Source organism: Pseudochaenichthys georgianus, chromosome 14 (genome assembly GCF_902827115.2).
Source record: "Pseudochaenichthys georgianus chromosome 14, fPseGeo1.2, whole genome shotgun sequence".
Lineage (NCBI taxonomy): Eukaryota > Metazoa > Chordata > Actinopteri > Perciformes > Channichthyidae > Pseudochaenichthys > Pseudochaenichthys georgianus.
In genome coordinates this window covers 14482420-14498603 of record NC_047516.1, presented here as the reverse complement: position 1 = coordinate 14498603, position 16184 = coordinate 14482420, and the positions used below count along the sequence as shown (strand labels likewise).

The 16184-nt window shown below is 40.3% G+C and overlaps 1 protein-coding gene across 2 annotated transcripts; it reads right to left on the bottom strand.

Moving 5' to 3' along the window:
• Window positions 1-590: 590 nt before the first annotated feature.
• On the bottom strand, window positions 591-15876 carry adad2 (adenosine deaminase domain containing 2). Of its 2 annotated transcripts, none has more exons than XM_034099572.2 (11): window positions 15602-15876; window positions 13899-14046; window positions 13522-13660; window positions 12770-12905; window positions 11738-11866; window positions 11055-11205; window positions 10701-10871; window positions 10187-10401; window positions 7497-7734; window positions 1055-1187; window positions 591-909 (listed from the first exon to the last, which is right to left on the bottom strand). In XM_034099572.2, the coding sequence occupies exons 1-11, from the start codon at window positions 15858-15860 to the stop codon at window positions 799-801; spliced, it is 1830 nt and encodes a 609-aa protein (XP_033955463.2). In that variant the 5' UTR covers window positions 15861-15876; the 3' UTR covers window positions 591-798. The 2 variants fall into 2 exon arrangements, with proteins under 2 accessions (XP_033955463.2, XP_033955464.1); XM_034099573.2 differs by having other exon boundaries at window positions 15628-15705.
• Window positions 15877-16184: the final 308 nt, after the last annotated feature.

Below are 16184 nucleotides of genomic sequence, written 5' to 3'. Positions count from 1 at the left end.
GCAGAGTTGTTAGTATATAAATAAATATTGCTTCAGAATGCTTTGTACTATTAAATGACCAGTCAGAAAATACACGAATGAAGATATACAACTAGAGACTTTAAAAAAGGAAATATAATTGCATATCTTTTACCTATTTTCTTCTTCAACTATTTGACACCAGGAAGGTCATCTCACTTACTGCAGAATGCAAGAGTTACGTTTGATAATGATATTGAAGTACTGTTTCTTTCTCTTAAATATCTATCTCAAAAGGTTAGTAAAAACTTGGGGACATTAAAGAGGTTGAAACTATGATCTATATCCTTGGTTCTTAGTCGGTGATTAAAAATGTGTAAAATGATGAAAAACAGTGAATGAAATTGTGATGAATCCTGTCATGATAGCAACTCCATACAGAACAAGGCATGGGTAGAATTATTTATATTTGTATCAACTCAAAACATCTTTTTGCCAATCAGTAAAACATTTTGGCTACAAATGGGTAATAATTTGTAATAATGTTCCTCCATTCTACTTGAGTGGCATACTGTTCCCATAAGTCGTGTTTTTCCACTCACAACTCATTCAAACTAACAAATACTTCACTGTGTTGCAGAACAGTAGGGTTTCGTTTATTTTTTTTCAAACACCTACACAAACAGAAAACTAAAATATGTTATGTAAAACAACACTTTTTTTTAAATGTCTGTTAAAAAGGTATTGAACACAGCAAACACAAGCACAGCAAACAGAAGTAAACTAAATCTCAAGAGGAACTTGAACTTTTGCGTGGCCTGTTTCTCAGTGGGAGCACATTCAAACGCTGAAGCAGTCCACCAGCTTTTTTGAATTCCAGGGACCTGCATGGTTACTCAGAAACCGCTCCTTGACCAGATCTTTGACAGTCTGGTAGGCGACGGCTTCCATCTATAAAACAAACATTCACATCATCATGCATCACATCGGTCTAAAAACCACAATGAAACAAAGTTACAATTCCCTCACATTCACCACATTTGCACTGGCTTGCTGGGTGGAATGTGTAGTAATCGTATAATCATTTATAGCTGACCTTGACGCTGTGGTAGACGGGAAGATTCAGCAGGTAGCTCTTCCCGCTGATCTCTGCAGCTCGGAGGAAGTAACTGTAGAACGCTCTCTTGCAAAGTCTGCTGGAGAAGTCGGGTCCACTCACAGAAGGAGAACTGGGAAAAACGTATATTTCAATGAATGCTTCCCTTTAGATGCATTGATTGTCTTATATACATGTATTGATCGTTTTGAGAACTGTATTGTATATTAGTGGATTTCAAATATATTAACCCTTTCAAATATATTAACCGGTGAAGTTGACTTTGCAGTGTGCGTAACACACACACACTCCCTCACCCATGAGTAGTGATGGCAGTTTGACACTGAAGCTTCGAACGGAGCTTCAACCCTGGACTTCCTATTTCATAGAAGCAGTGCTTCGAAGCTTGCTTCAAATCACGTGACATGTGACGTCCGAAGCAGCAACTGCTTCAAGTCACGTGACATGTGACGTCTGAACCAGCAACTGCTTCATTTCCTGAATGAATCAACTCACTGGTTCACGGTCCATTCACGCGATTCAATGCACTGCCTCGTCTCGATTCTGACAGGTGACAGGTTGAAACAGTTTCAAATTTGAGCGCTTCAACACTTTATAACCGCTCTAAACAATGCGCAATGTGTGGGTTGTTGTTGCTGTTGAGTTGTTGTTGGCATTGCATTTGAATTGGATCATTATAGAGCCAGCCAGGAAGAGAGATAGGTCGTTATGGCTCGTGAAACACTTCGAAATGTGGAGAAGCTGTGAACAAAAAGAAAATGAGTAATATAAAATTAAAAACACTTCAATGGTCTAAGGAATAGATAGCCCAGTGGATAGAGCCGGCGGCCAGGGTGCGGCGATGTCCTCCGCGCAGCTGGTTCAAAGCCCGGAATAGTTAAACTTTTAATCATTGCTTTTCAACTTTAATACTTTAATAACTGATAAAAGGCCCTCTCAGCCCAAAAAAAGCTCCAGCACTCTCTAGTCTCTTCTCAATAACCCAATACACACAATTATCAATCTTTAATTGCAAATAGAACATGATATTCAGTCTTGTGTGTGTGCATCGAATATTTTTCAAGGCAAAGATACGTTAAACCCACTGCAGCCTTGCACTTCGCCAGGAGAGGTCGCTGTAACTGAAGCTTCGAGAAATGAACCCATTTCCGACACAATTGTCCAAGTGGTTCGAAGCTTTATTCCAAGCTTCATTTTGCCATCACTACCCATGAGTCATAATAAAGCTCGCCAGGTAATTAGCATTAGTGAGAGGTGGGTGCTGTATCAAGTATCCACTCGTAGGATCAAAAGTTGTAAATGTTAAATGTGTGTTCATGCACTGCATTAAGTGACTTGCTCATAACCAAGTTTTCCACCGCCAACACTATTTTGGAGGATGCAGTCTCCGCTTCAGGGGCTTAGCTGTGCTGAACATAAAAAAGTGTTGTGCAAGACAATTCTTCTATGCTGTTACAGCAAAAATCTTAAATGTGGTCTGGCTGACTGAGGGAAGAGTTTCCTGCAGGCAGCACTTACCACTGCTGCTAAGCTATTTCCTCTGGGAAACCTAGCAGTAAATCTCTGGGGGGGCAGACCGGTGGTGAGAAGTGTTTTCAGTGAAAGACTAAATTCTGTGTTGGTATCGGGTAGGGATGGGAATTTGAAAGCAAATGTATATTCGAATATTCGACCCCCCAAAAAACGGTTAACCGAAATGTAAATATCCTATAAAAAGAAAATTGGGTAAAAAAAAAAAAAAAAAAAAGAATAATTTTTGGAAATAAATACATACATGTTCAAATAAGTGTAGAAACAAAGTCGAATTTGTAAAATGTATTGAACTGGTGATCACAGTTTGACAGCTATAGGCCTACAGCTTTCATGTGCTGAGGCGATTCACAATCAGCCCAGCTGCATAGTTTGACCTCTACACCGCACTCACTAACCTGGTCGAAATATTTCCACACATTACTCCTTCTTGACGCCATGTCTGTTGTGTAGGACTCTTCTTAGAGTGTAAACAATTACCGGACTATGACTGGTAAAATATGTTGAATACCGGCAAAACTAGTGCTGCGTACCTGGACTCACATTCAGGTTCAGGTCCGGACTCAAGTCCAGAGGTTCCATGGCTTGTGTCAAGTTGTGTGAGTAACTAAAGTGAACTTATTGTGAGCTAATTATCAATTGAAAATTAACTCATAATCAACTCAAATTCAAACTCATCAGGTTTATTGTGCTCCCTTCCAACTTGTGTCTACATTTCTCTACAAAGTACAAATGTAAAAAAAACACTTTTTGCCACTTAGTCTACAAATGACTTATGACAGCAACTACAGTGAACTACTACAAAGTTCAAACATTTATTTCATTTACCAAACTAAAATAACCAAACAGTCCCTGAGCTAACTGAGCCTAAATCCATAAAACGTTGCTGAAAGGTAGAGTGTAGAGTAGACTATACGCATTACACTGTTACACACCTACTATACAGTATAGGCTACACTGTAGTGACTGTACAGTCAGAGTGTACTGTACTGTCTGTACACCATGTATTTTCTACAACTCTACATGTGTACATTATACAGTAGATACTACATACATAGTGATGTACGTACATACATACTGTTAGAAATTAAAATCAATGTTGATATGGCGTAATTTTGAATTAAATACACTATTTAATTTAAATCAGTTTTATTCTGAAAAAACCGGAAGTTCACACTATTAACTTAATACTTTTATTCTGAAAATTCTTCACTTCCGGTTAGCATTAGCATGTGGCAAAATGCTACGTTTTCAAACCGTGAATCGAAGGTGAAATGACATGTGATGTTGTACACTGAGCACACTGGGATTAGCACTCATTTATTGACGCTGAATAACATTTATCAGGGAATGTTTAAATAACCACAGACACCAGAATATACGTAAGTGCTAGTTTTTTGCGAGTCCAAGTACCGGTTCCCGACGTTCCGGTTTTAACCGGACTTGAACCGAAACTTTTTACAAGTCCAGTACCGGTTCGGCGTACCGGTACGCAGCACTGGGCAAAACTATATCTCTCCAGTCAAAATGTCCATGTACTTTGCCGCCACACACGGTTGCCAAGCAGCGCTTATTGTTGTTTAGGCTGGCCACTCATGTGTCGCGAGTGTTGACAGGGGGCGGGGGAGCACGCTCATGAACTGTTAGCGCCGGAACCTCGTAACGGCTGCGGAGCGCATTTGCGCCATATTTGGGCCTAAGATGAGGTTTGAGTCTGTGTGATCTGCGTGTAGGGAGGGGCAGCAGCCATATCATTGACTAGAACTAGCTAGATCTGATGGATTTGGACATAAACACGAGTGAAGTATAACCGGACGCGAGAGAGAGAGATCAGCACCTGCAGCTCTGCCCGCTGTGAGGGACCGGTGAGTGGAGCAAAACACACCTTTAGACGTAAACTAACACATTTAGCTATGGCACTGTCGTATATATATACATTGAATTATTCAATTTGATAATATGTAATCAATTTAGGCATCCCTCCCATAAAAAAAAAAAAAAAAAGTTAATACAAATATTCATAACTCATATTCGAATACATGAATAATTATTCGAATACCTGAATAATTTCGAATATTCTAATAATCGTTCCCATCCCTAGTATCGGGTATGACAGCATCGATGGGAGCCGACTTTAGCAGATGGCTGGGCAGTAGGGATGGGAATTTGAAAGCAAATGTATATTCGAATATTCGACCCCCCCAAAAAACGGTTAACCGGTTAACCGAAATGTACATATCCTATAAAAAAAAAATTGGGTACATTTTTTTTTTTACCTCTACACCGCACTCACTAACCTGGTCGAAATATTTCCACACATTACTCCTTTTTGATGCCATGTCTATTGTGTAGGATTCTTCTTGGAGTGTAAATAATTACCGGACTATGACTGGTAAAATGTTGAATACCGGCAAAACTAAATCTCTCCTGTCAAAATGTCTATGTACTTTGCCGCCACACACGGTTGCCAAGCAGCGCTTATTGTTGTTTAGGCTGGCCACTCATGTGTCGCGAGTGTTGACAGGGGGCGGGGGAGCACGCTCATGAACTGTTAGCGCCGGAACCTCGCAACGGCTGCGGAGCTCATTTACGCCACGTTTGGGCCTAAGATGAGGTTTTAGTCCGCGTGATCTGCGTGTAGGGAGGGGCAGCAGCCATATCATTGGCTAGAACTAGCTAGATCTGATGGATTTGGACATAAACGCGAGTGAAGTATAACCGGACACGAGAGAGAGATCAGCACCTGCAGCTCTGCCCGCTGTGAGGGGCCGGTGAGCGGAGCAAAACACACCTTTAGACGTCACCCAACACATTTAGCTATGGCATAGTCGTATATATATACATTGAATTATTCAATTTGATAATATGTAGGGTCGGGACTTTAACGCGTTAATTAAGATGAATTAATTCCACAAAAATTAACGCATTTTAATCGCACAGCGGAACGTTTCTCACTGGATGAGTTTCAGGCGTACCGATTATACTGGAGCACCAACTAACGTTCATGACTTCAGCATGGGACTTCAAACGACAACAACCCACGGTGAACAATAGTCAAACATGAACGAACAAGCTGATGAGACCGCTCTGGTCGGCCCCGTGGATGGGACATTTTGTTTTAAAAAAACGGACGGATGGAAGCGTCGACAAGAGCACGGTTGTGTGCAAATTATGCAAAAAAGAATTTGCATATCACCGCAGCACATCAAGCCTAAAGTATCACCTACATGCAAAGCATGTAGCAGCTAGCGTGTAGCAGCTAGCATGTAGCAGTTAGCCCGACTCCGAGTGCAGGGAACCACACCCTGACCCAACCCACACTCAACCAGACGACTGGTTTCAGGGCCAGTAAGTCCACGTCTGAGAGAATAACCAACTCCCTGGCTCACTGGATTGCACTCGACTGTAGACCACCTGGAGTAACATCCATGTGGAAACTGCTTCTCACTGTTCTCAGGTCAAATATGTATATTTGATTAAAAATGCGATTAATTTCGATTAATTAATTACAAAGCCTGTAATTAATTAGATTAATTTTTTTAATCGAGTCCCGGCTCTAATAATATGTAATCAACTTAGGCATCACTCCCAAAAAAAAAATTAATAATAAAAAAAAATAAAAAAAATTCATAACTCATTCGAATACATGAATAATTATTCGAATACCTGAATCATTTCGAATATTCGATTAATCGTTCCCATCCCTACTGGGCAGGGTGCCTGAAATCATTTTGAAGGAATACTACACCCACTTAATGAAAATATGCATCGTTCTCTCATGTATTCAAATAAACAGGGGTTGAATTTATTGTCAAAACTATAAACAAATATGTCTTTAAAAAAAACATATGGTGAAGTAAAGCTCCAGTCGTATGCTCACTTGCTCTGTTGTTATACGTATTTCCCAATTTCTTAACAAATGTTATTTACTGTGGAAGTATGGAAGAACAACAACGTTTTCTAAGGGCAGTATTTATTTTTCTACCGTACGCCATGGACCTGGGATAAGGGGTATTTCCCTGACGATGCTACTTTGTAATGCAGGAGGAGAGCTAGTTAACATTAGCCGTTAGCTGAGGCTGACATGTTGCATTTAGTTAAATTATAATGATGACATTGAATTGTGGGATTTTATATAATGCTTTCTAGGTAGACAATTCATTGCTTCAATGATGAAAATCTATTGCTAAAGATGATAGGAATAATTGGCAAGCTACTTATACATTAGTACATTGAAGAAGCTCCATACGACTGAAGCAGCGTCTTCTTTCATTTTCACACTATATTTAGTATTTTTCAGTACAGTATGTGTTCTTGCCATGCTTTCAATTGCTCTTCACCTCCCCCTCCACTCTTTATTCTTGCCCTTGAATTTAATTTCTTCTTTTTCAGGGAGCTTATTTTTCTTTGCCTATTTATAGTTTATTGTTCGGAACATTGTGCAGAGCTCATCCTGACAGTTTAAACTATGGTGTCGCCTTAAACTATTAGTTCAGGCTGCGGCACCGAAGCAGAAATATGCAGCATCACTGCGAGCGCAAAGCAGGATCTCAGATCTATTTTGGGCTGTAATCTCTGCCCAAGGACAACGCAGCCTCCAGTGAGAGCCACGTCTGTGTCACACTCTAGCTACTGGACATCAGCATTTTTCTGCAGCTCTAAAAAGGCAAGACATGGCAGAAGCCCCGGGCATCGCTGAGACTGTCCAACAAACACAAAGCATCGGGCACTGCCAGCAGTTCTACGCTGTCCCTGGATGTGGCTGCACAGTTTAAATGAGGTAAGCTTTAGTCAGGTCAGGACACACTGCAGGGACAGTACAAGACTTCACACTCACATTCCTGATGCACATTACTTCTTAGAATTAGTGACATTTGAATCTGCATCCTACCCATCAACGATGCGGCCATCGCTGCTGTCCAGAACTTCAACATCCTTGTCCCCGAGGCACCAGTTGACGCTGAGGCTGTCGTGCTTCGAGGAGATCACAGCTGGTCCCACGTAGTCGCCACACAGGAAGAAGATGTTGTGTTTCTTTTTGTAGGACGACGGCAGAATGTCCTCCCAACCATCACCCAGTCGCATGTTGGTGATGTTAGACACTTCTTCATAAAAGAACTTCTGGCCCCCTAAATAATCAAAACAAGCTCAGTACAGGGTTCTTACACCTTTTCCAAAGTCAAATTCAAGCACTTTTCAAGCATTTTCAAGGTGCATTTTCCAGCTTTTCAAGCATCTTACAGCTGTTGTAAATTACATATTTATATACACATACTCAAATGATTATTTCCCTACCTCACATTAAATCAGATGTTCTTTATGCTATAAACAACCACATGTGTGTTTCGTGATAGCCTTCTACACGAGAATGAAACATTAAAGAAAAGAAAACTAAGTTTAATATTTCCAAAATTAGTGATCTGTACGTAGACTGGGCCTCCCATATAACCTGTCTGAGCCAATATAAAACAATCAGCCAAATAACTTTTCAATACATTATTGATTACTATAGTCAGAGGTAAATGGTGTACTTTCCCTCCACACTACATGTATTTAATCCCTTTAGTTACTCTACAGATCTGGATGAATGATGTGAAATATAATCAAGTGTTAAATCAGACTTTAGTTCCACCTGGAGTAAATCCACCAGCTACCCTGCAGTCTACAAAGTCATTCAGACTAGCTGCATCTTCACCAGCTTTGAGAACACTTTCATGATCAATCATTATAAAACATATCAGATATATTATTCTGAAATGGACCAAACTGCACAACGACTACTTTTACTGTCTTTCACTATATTTTGATGAGAATACTTTTCTACTTTTACTTGAGGAACATTTTGAATGCAGGACTTTTACTGTGACAGAGTATTCCTACACTCTGGTACTTCTACTTTACTCAAGTACAAGATCTGAGTACTTGTACTTTTACTCAAGTACAATATCTGAGTACTTATTCCACCTCTGGTAGTGTATTAGTCTGAATTGTAGCCACAAAATCACGCAGAGCTGCATAAAAATAGCCTCACAATGGTAACAAGTGGAAAATAATATCTACAAATGTGTCCAATGATTTTAGGTAATGTTGACTACTCAAGACACCTGACTTAGACATCTTCAAAGGAAGACTGTGTTCATACATGGGATTAAAGCAACACTCAACATTCTTGTGAGTGTTTCCCCGTTACACAAACGCAGTACACACACACACACACACACACACACACACACACACACACACACACACACACACACACACACACACACACACACACACACACACACACACACACACACACACACACACACACACACACACACACACACACACACACACACACACACACACACACACACACACACACACACACACACACACACACACACACACACACACACACACACACATACACACACACACACACACACACACACACACACACACACACACACACACACACACACACACACACACACACACACACACACACACACACACACACACACACACACACACACACACACACACACACACACACACACACACACAAAAATGTGAATTCGGGTCAATGTGACTGATTTCGATAGAGCAAGTCACATTTGGTTTAGGCACGAAACATACTACCAGTAGAAATACATCGCTTTCAGAATCGCTCTGTGTCGAATCAATAGATTACATTTCATGACTATAACACGAAATGCCGTTAGAGCTTCATCCTCTGAAGACCACAGGATGGCGTCTGTAACGCACATAACATAGGTACGCTCCTCTGAAATGATTGTCCCCTGCAATTATTATTATCCCTCAATCGAGTTCGCTATTCAGCTAGCTAACGTTAGCTTAAACAAACGTAACATGCAACGTTAGCCTAATCTAAAATGCTCTTCTACGGCGTACCTTTCATGGCTCGTCAGCGCAGACTCTCGCATCGTTATGTTGCACACTTTGCAGGAGGCTACTCGTGGGCTTGACCCTAGTCTTAGCCATGGCTTGTATTTGTCTTCTGCTAGCTAACGCTCGTTGAAACGGCAACCTCCTGGCACACAGTCATCTATCTCTCATCAGAATGCCCAGGTCACACGTAACACAAACACTTGCAGGTCGCGCGCATAGCGCGGGAAGGCCGCAGCGGAGCTGTTTTATGTAGAAGCGAAGCAATGCTTTTCTTTTAATCTAAAAAGCGAACTATTCAGTCAGACAGCAATTTATTGTAAAAGTAAAGCATTTACATTTTCAAGCACTTTATCTCAATTTCAAGCACCATTCCCAAAATGTAAGCACTTTCCCAACCTTGAAAACACCACGTCAAATTTCAAGCATTTTCAAGGATTTCAAGCACCCGTACGAACCCTGTCAGTATTTGTATTTGAACACACAGGGGAAAGTAATCCATGTAACGTCACCATTCCAAATTGTCATACAATTACAGCTTCACACATATTTCACTTAGTGTCTATAACAGCTTTGGAAATTAAACTACCTGTAAAACACCAGACTTTGAAAGCTCTCATATAACTCTAGGCCAAGAATTAAAGAGGCGTATTTCCTGAAATATAGAATAGCTTTAAGGCTCTTTACCTAGTACGGTGCTAGTGATGTAGACAGGCTGGAGGAAGTGGCTCAGTAGTGCACCCTGCACCCCAGTAACGGTCCAGCTGCACAACTTGTCACTGCCGGACATGCAGCACACTTTGGCCCCCCAGTGGCTCGGGTCCAGGTAGGCAACAGGGACCAGCAGGCCCTTGGAATGGTACTGCAGCTTCCTACTGGTCCAGATGTCGTTTGAAGGGCCCCTAATCAGGAAAGACGGATGTGTTTCAGAAACCATTCCAACCCATTTACTTTACAAACGTAAACCATATTAACTAGTTCACCCCAAATAATACATCTGCATTACATAACAAAAAACAAGAAGTTATATATGACTTAACTTGAAGTTCTAATTTTAAGCGAATGTATTGCTAAGTTTATGAAAATAAAGATTGCTTTTTTCTTGGATGAGATTCTTGATTTCTATCATCCGAAGACAATTTACACACTGACTGCAAAAGACTTCTTTCAACAAAGCCCAAAGTTGGGAATAAAAGAGTACTTGAAGTAGAGGTTCTTAGCCGCTCCTTCAGGACACTGATTGGTGTAGAGATGCAGACTGGTGTTGGGTTTCAGCTGAAGCTGGTAGCCGTCTGCACTCCTCTCCAAAACACAGTTCTCCTTAGCCTTTGGATCAGCATCAAAGAACAGCAGAAGCTGTTTGAACAGAAACCTGAACACAAGCCAGAAAAAACTGTTCTCACTTTGAGCCACGCAAGCACCATCAAAGGTTTAAAACAGTGAGTGTGCTGATCAGGGCTGCCTGCTCTAGATAAAAGAGGCAATATTTATACATACTTAAGTTATGATCTTATAAATGATGGCCTGAGCTGTAGTCAATGAAGCTGTTTCATACCTTTTGAGAGCCCTTCTGGCGATGATGATGGCATGGCAGTCATGGACCATCGTTCCGTTGTAGCAGAGCCACTTGCTGCAGCTTGAACGGCCGGCTCCTAAGGCCACCAGCGTGTAATGCTCACATGGACGACCTGCTGTGTCCAGCACCTCTGTAGGAAAATGACACTTTCTTTCTTTGACATGGACAATGATGTGTGAAATGGCATTCAACTACGAGGTGAAGAAGGGATGACACGTTAAACAATAAACAAAAAAAGCTGCGATCAAAACTAAAATGACATCCATAAACCCTCCTCATCCGTTTCCATTCAAACCGTAGCTGGTGACTCAGAAGATTCATAGGTTATAAAATAAAAATCTGACTTTGAATAAGAAAAGCAAAAATAACTAACGGCAGCTCTCTGCCATCAAAATGTCAAAATCGTGGTTGGCACTGGCAAGCTTGGTGATTAATTCAGGGATGTTGCTATTCTGAGAATGAAGTAACATGCCATAAAGAAGTGAACTGAACAGAAATGTTTTTGACGATCATTTATAACACTGTACAGTTTCCTAAAGTCAGGTTTTCTATGTCTATGGAGACTCAATTCTGATGCAGATGCATAAAGAAGTGACATCAGTGTTCTGTATTAGGAAGATCAGACTGAAAAGTTTTTTAACTAACATACTGAAGGTGCTTACCTCTTATCAAGACAAATGCTGCCATGTGGCTCTTACAGCCATGGAAGTCGGGACACATCTTCAGCAGGTTGTCAAACATCTCACTACTTAAAGCTGCCATGTGGTTCTTGTGCAAGTCAGTTTTCCAAACTAGGAGAAAGTGAAAAAACAAAAGACAGCTATGTATTTAGAGATAAATATATTTTGGACACCACCCTTTCAGTGCAGTTTTCTAAAACCCTTTTAGATTTTTTCCAGAATCAGGGCATAACAATTTAAGCAGACAGTAACGGCCCGTCCACACTACAGCTTCAAAAAAAGCTTGGAGCTCGGAGTGTCTGAAGCTCGACCAACAACCAATCACATGAATCTCCCGCCCCTGACACACAAGCAGCGGTTTGATTGGCTAGAGCTTGTACTGGCATATGATTTGATTAGCTGATGCTTCCACCGAAAGCTTCAGAAGCTTCAAAAGTTGAACATTGCTCAACTTTTGCATCCTGAAACGCCAGGAAAGCTCCGCTCTGCTTCCCACAATGCAGTTCGGCGAAAAGTGACGTCACCCCATTCAAAGTGAATGGGCAGAAGCGTTGGAAACCGTTTTTGAAGCTGTCGAAGCTGTAGTGTGGACGGGCCGTTAGACCTATAGTCCTTAGTTTCAGTCGCTGTCATTTAAAATCTTGTCAAAGGGACAACCCAATACATATTTTTAACCATTTAGCAAAACAAATTAAATATGTTGTATCTATCTGTAAGGTTGAGTTCAGCAAATGGAGAATGCATTATTGCATATGTTTTACAGACAATTGAGTCCAAATCGTCTTTTTATTTTTATTTTACTCAGTAGTGCTAGCATGAGGTATTGAGGTCTGAGAAGATCATTCTCAGTTTGTGTTGGAAGATGTGAATTGCTTCCGCTGTCCAGACTACGCCTGCAGTTATTCCACTACTGTGTGACCTGGACATAGAAGAGCATTGACCAAAATAAGTGAGCGGAAATCCGAAAGTCTTAAAGCCCTTAAGGCTACAAGAGCACCAGACACATCTATCCACCTTCAGTCCGTGTGCTCTTGTCAGGATTAGGATCCTTGATCTGGTCCAGGATGAGCTCTTCATCCGAGTACAGGCATCCGACCGGTGACAAACCACGGAGAGAGAGGGCAGCATGGTCATCATCCGAGTACTCATCCTGAAAAAAATAAACATTATCATTCTGGTAAAAAAAAAAGGGCAGTGCTATTTCTTCTCCACAACCTACATCTCTAGTGTTTCTCTAGGAAAGAAAGCTGTAAACAGACTGTAAACAGACTGTTAGGGAGAGATAATGAGACAAAAAGGACCATGTAAATGTGAGATTAACGTTGAGAATGTTTTGCTGTTTCCGGTTTAAGAGACAAAGTGGCTGCAGATGGCTTTGTAGTTTGTACCCCTCCATTTAGCTGGAAAATTATATCAAGAACTGCTATACTTGCCAGTCAAATAATATGCTGTTTACTATCACAGATGTTGAGATTTTACACTGATGTCATATTTTCAAATAAAGCAAAATAGGGATTTGTATTCCTTTGTAATTTCAAGTTGTATGTGCAGGACAAATTCCACATGAAAGCAGAAAATTGCATATTGTGTTTCATATCCAGGAAATTGGCTACTGCCGGCTGAATGTGACAGATGCTTATTGCATCTCTGCTTTCGGAATTGAATATCTCAGGTGAAGGCCTGAACAATAACTCCAAGTTTGACAAATGGTCTTTACTACAAAACACCACTTTAATAATGGGAAAGTAGTATTTTTATTTATTTACCTCATCTCCCGATAGGATGTTGCCAAAAGGAAGGTTATTGTTGAGTTTTGGAAGAGAAGTATTCTTATTTTTTGGTCCATCACCTTCTTCATAAAGTAATGCCTCTTTCACTTGGTCAAAGGAAGCAGGTAGATCTTTCCTGAGATGGTAACATAAACAAATAACAACATTTGACATTGTAAATGTAAACGTCCTTCAAAAGAGTATGGAGGATACAAGAAAAGATGAACAATTGTATGTAAATCAAAAGGAATGCATTATGGAATCACATTTACATTGCAACTCAAAATTAAATAAAAATATGTTTGATCACAGTAAAGATAAAGCTTGCCCTTTCTGGTATAAACACAATACAACACAGTCACATTTTCCATTACCTCAGCCCAGCAGCATCGCTGTAGAAGGGCCCTTCGTCTGTCAGCTGGACCCGAGGAATGCGAAGGGGTTGGAGAGCCAGAAAACTAGCAGCCCCTCTCCTTGGATTGTATTTAAGTGAGTCCTGATCTGCCATGCTTATGAAGCAACCTGTACAAACATTTAAATTAAGTTAGTATGATGGTTTCATATTTAGCCTTGCCCCAATAATCAACAAAATGCTTTATTTAACAAATGTCCCAAGATTAAGAGTCCTGTTGTTTTAAGACTCAATTGCACTAAACTTGCAGGTTGTTTATCATAAAGAAGTCAATTGATTAGTCAAGATAGTTTTTTATAGAATATAGATAGTGGATGTCACTGGTGTAAAGTAACTAAGTAGATTTACTCGAGTACTGTACTGAAGTACAATTTTGTGGTACTTGTACTTTACTTGAGCATTTAAATGGTGTGCTACTTTGTACTTCTACTCCACTACAATTCAGAGACACATAATGTACTTTTACTCCACTACATTTATGTAATACCTTTAGTTACTTTTTTGTTTGTTTAATGTTTAATGTACACATGAATACATCAATTACTATATTAAAAACATATAATATAATGTTGTGAAATGGATCGATCTGCTCAATGAGTATTTTTACTTTTGGTACTTTAAGGTAGGGTAGGTAAGAAAATGGAGAAACCAGCTCGAGTGCGCTAGAATTTAAAGTACACAACCGAAACAAATCTGCCCCTTCCTTCAGACTTCCTTACAGAGCCCCTCCTCCAACACACACCAACGCACACATGACCAATGAGGGCACGAGATAAGTTTGTGCACGAGATGGAAGGCTGACAGGCAGGTAGGCCATCCAATTATCTGACCCGGGCCAGCTCAGATAATTGGTCTTGCTTTATACAGCGCCACGGCTTCCACAGATAAAATATTTGTATGTATTTATTGTCAAAGCATCTAATTTATTCATTGCTATCGGGGTGTTAAGAGCATTCCATGGGATATAACAAAAAGTGTTTCTACTTTCACCTGAGTAACATTTTGATTGCAGGACTTTTACTTGTAACAGAGTATTCCTACACTCTGGTACTTCTACTTAAGTACAAGATCCGGGTACTTTTTACACCTTGTTTTTTTTGTAGAGCAATGATTTATAGTTTCCAGCCTTTTAGTCATGACAATTGGTTGCTTTGGTCTGTCTCATACCACTCAAAAATAAAAACAGTATTTAAAAAAAGATTTGAACCACATGATTAACCAGCGTAATTGCAAAGATTAGTTGAGTTTTAAAAAAAGGACCAGTTTCTAGCCAAATATTCGTGCATTTTAAAGTGCCGCAAACGAAGGAAAAGGACGCAGAGTCAAGCTAGCGACGAACGTGAACGTTAGCGAGCGTGACTTAGCTGCCAACTGCACGAGACTTTCAGTTAATGCTTCCTCAGCGACAGTCATAAACATTTTCACATCTTTGAGACGAAACTGTGAAATAAAACGTTTCACTGAACGTCAACTATTTAGTTCTTGCCCCTCGAAACTGTGAAGTAATGTTTGCTAACGTGTTAGCTAGTAGCAAGCGTTATCTTGAATGTGCTCAACTGGCGTTCGAACCTCTCCAATCTAAGAAAAAACATACACACGTCGAGCTTGAAGTTTAACGATCCTAACTTTTAAAAATATTGTGGCCACATTTAAGTTAAAGTTTACCTTCGGTCTTAAGACGTTTCTCTAACCTGAGAAAGATGGGGTTTTCGTGGTTGTTCTCCACGTGTTCGACTCCAAAGCCGAGGTGAGGGCGTGGTGGGGAGGCAAACCTGGCAACCTTGGAGGCAAGTGAAAGGGGGATGTGTTCATGGTTGTGTTCATGAAATGATGTCAAAAAACCTTCAGTGTAACATTTCCATTTGTCACAACAAATCTGCACGAGTTTGACCCTGCAACGAGGCCCGGTTCTACGGGGGTGCATTGCACCCTCAGTTGAGTCGTTATGCACCCTCATTTGAAAAATGAAAAGTAAAACAAAACAAAATTAAAAGTGAAAAAAATTAAAAGTGAAAAATATTACATTTTGCCTACTAGTACTAACAATAGTAGTAATAATAATAATAATAATAAGAAGAAGAAGAAGAAGAAGAATATAGTTGAAATAAAATAAATTGTAATTGTGGTTGAATAGCATTGTCTGCTGCATTTATTTGATCAATTTAAACGGTAAGTAACGTTATTATGTCAGGTGCGCGTGACCTGTGCCTCGCCCACAGAGGCGGAGCAGCCACAGCCGTCTTCGTTA

Excerpts from the sequence above, each read along its gene's own strand:
- adad2 (XM_034099572.2), bottom strand. The coding sequence starts at position 15,860 with ATGCACCCCCGTAGAACCGGGCCTCGTTGCAGGGTCAAACTCGTGCAG. Across the intron at positions 12,906-13,521 it reads ACATCCTATCGGGAGATGAG|GATGAGTACTCGGATGATGA; the intron begins GTAAATAAATAA and ends TATTTTTTTCAG. Across the intron at positions 11,206-11,737 it reads AGCATTTGTCTTGATAAGAG|AGGTGCTGGACACAGCAGGT; the intron begins GTAAGCACCTTC and ends ATTTTCCTACAG.